Here is a 2,824-nt window from a genome sequence, read left to right as displayed (position 1 = left end):
TTAATAATTGTCATGTTAACTAAGATGGGTTGTTATCAATGAATAGCATATATTTTAGTCTCTGAGACTTAACTAAAATCATGTTCTATTAAACTTGTTGATTAAATGCATCATTATGTGTAATATATTATATTTGTTTAAGTGAGTATATTTGATAAGTGATAATCTGTTTCTTTCGCAAATTATTTGTTATCTTGTCATAAAAAATTATCGCATTGCATTATATTTATGTGCATAAATATTGATGTTGATTCGAGTTTTGTTTATTTTTAGTGAAAATGTCGAATCTTACGAAACTTGAGTTTAACGCACTTGATGTCACCGGCAAAAATTATTTGACATGGATTCTTGATGCTGAAATCCATCTTAGTGCAATGGGTCTCGGTGACACCATAAAAGAGGGAAATAAGACCTCTGAACAAGACAAGGCAAAGGCCATGATATTTCTTCGCCATCACCTTGATGAAGGCTTGAAAACTGAATATCTGACTAATAAAGATCCATCAACTCTTTGGAAAGATCTCAAAGAAAGATATGATCACCAGAAAACGGTGATACTTCCTAAAGCTCGCTATGATTGGCTACACTTGCGATTGCAAGATTATAAAAGTGTGAGCGAGTATAACTCTGCCATGTTCAAAATTACATCTCAATTGAAATTATGTGGCGAGAATATCACCGATAAAGATATGTTGGAAAAATCATATTCCACTTTCCATGCCAATAATATGCTCTTGCAACAACAATATCGTGAACGTGGATTCACGAAATATTCTGAGCTTATTTCTGTGTTGCTTCTTGCTGAACAAAATAATGAACTTTTGCTGAAAAATCATCAAGCACGTCCCACTGGCTCAACACCATTCCCTGAAGTGAATGCGGTGACTAATAATGAATATAGAGATAATAAATCATTTGGACGTGGACGTGGGCATGGATATGGACGTGGACGTGGGCGTGCCCGTGGTCATGGATTTTGGCGTGGTCGAGGCCGAAATCAACAAAATCGCCCCCACTTTAAAAGGAAGCCTTACTATCAAAAACAGAAAACAAATGAGGAGAAACCCGAGGGAAGTACGATGGTTAAAAAGGGTGAAAGTACTTGTAGCCGTTGTAGAATGAAAGGTCATTGGAGAAGTACATGTCGTACCTCCAAGCACTTTGCTGACCTATATCAAGCATCTTTGAAAAATGTTGAAACTAATTTCACCGAACAGAATGATCCTTTGGGGATTGCTCATCTTGAAGCACATCTTGGAAGTGATGGCCAAGTTGATCCTTCGGCCTTTACTCACATGGAAGTTGGTGATTTCTTTGAAGATGTCGATGTGAATATGCCTAAATTTGGTGGTGATGAGCCTAAGAATAATTAAGAAAGGCCTTACTTGCTTGTTGAACGTTTTCCTTATTTATTTTGGATTGTTAGTACTTAATTTTTGAACTATGATAATCATCCTTATCAGTTGCTTATGTAATTTTCTTTAATGAAGTACTTGAGATGTTTTACCTCTACTTCTAATTTTATTTTATTTTTCGTGCTGATAACGTGTTACAAACTAATATAGAATATATTATATAGAGAGCATTACAAGAACAAAATTACTAAGAGAATAGAGAAGATTTTCATTTCATATATCAATCACATATCTTACAATGGTTTATATAGGGCTAGAGTTTGTAGGTTACAAGTAGCATGAAAAGCCAAAGGGTGTAAAATGAAAAGCCAAAGGGTGTGAGAATTAATGGGGTAAGTTGTAAGGTTAAAAGTCATTCAAATATATAACATTTCTTATTTTAATTTTGCTTTTAATATTTTATTTATTATTTTTTATAATCTTTTGCTTTACTGATATTTTGTTTTTGAATTTTTTGTAATATTTAAAAAGTTTAAATATGTTAGTTTTTAATTGTATGGAAATGGGAAAACCACGGCACCATATCTTTATATTAAGCATATATAATTAACAATGGACAACTATTTTTATGTATTTTCAAGAAAATTATAATCACAGAAATAATTGAGCAAATCGAACTTAAATAATATACTCCCTCCGTCCCATTTTACATGTCACTTTTGGAAAAAAAAACTCATATTAAGAAAAGGGTTAGTTGGATAACATTTTCAACAAAATACCTCATTAAATGTATTGAAAAAAGAGAATAAATACTAATTTTAGAAAGTCAAATCTTGGAAATATCAAATCTAAGAATAATTTTGAAAAATTATGCTTAAATTTACATTGAAAGAAGAGAGGGACAAGTAATTTGGGATAATTTTTTTTTTCAAAAGGGACATGGACATGTATATTGGGACGGAGGTAGTACTAATTTTTTGAAATCTCAAAATATTGGCCAACTTTCTTTCTGTTTTTTTTTTATTTCTTCAAAAAAAAACTTTCTTTCTGTTTTTCAATATATTAGTTAACTTCACACATTGAAAATTTAAGAGGAGTTGATGGTAAGAATTTTTTGAAAGGCAATGAGAAAAGATAACTATGATTTTTGAAAATATAAAAGTATGGTCACTATTTTAAAAATACGTTTAAAATTTGGTCACCAGTCTTCACTATTTTGAAAATGGACGGGGACCGTAATTTACTGAGTAAAATATAACCCAACTGGTCACAAGTCACCACTTACAAGCGAGCTTTCTTTTCTATCAATTTCTATAGATAATGACAAGCAAAGTTTCATATTACAATGGTGTAAATGTAATGTTGTCTTCATGATCCAAACTTCAGGCCTGCTTGAGCCCTTGGTTGCTAAAAGTATATCAGGTCAATTAAGGCAATCCTTTAAGACTTGAGATAATAACAGGCAATCC

The 2,824-nt window shown here is 31.9% G+C and overlaps 1 protein-coding gene across 1 annotated transcript; it reads left to right on the top strand.

Moving 5' to 3' along the window:
• The first annotated feature begins 278 nt into the window (after nucleotides 1-278).
• Nucleotides 279-1,373, top strand: LOC141714200 (uncharacterized). The gene has a single exon (XM_074517732.1). The coding sequence runs from the start codon at nucleotides 279-281 to the stop codon at nucleotides 1,371-1,373; it is 1,095 nt and encodes a 364-aa protein (XP_074373833.1).
• The last annotated feature ends 1,451 nt before the right edge of the window (nucleotides 1,374-2,824 follow it).

The sequence above is a fragment of the Apium graveolens genome, chromosome 3 (genome assembly GCF_009905375.1).
Source record: "Apium graveolens cultivar Ventura chromosome 3, ASM990537v1, whole genome shotgun sequence".
Lineage (NCBI taxonomy): Eukaryota > Viridiplantae > Streptophyta > Magnoliopsida > Apiales > Apiaceae > Apium > Apium graveolens.
The sequence above is the reverse complement of the archived record's forward strand: the minus strand, read 5'-3'. Positions and strand labels throughout refer to the sequence as shown.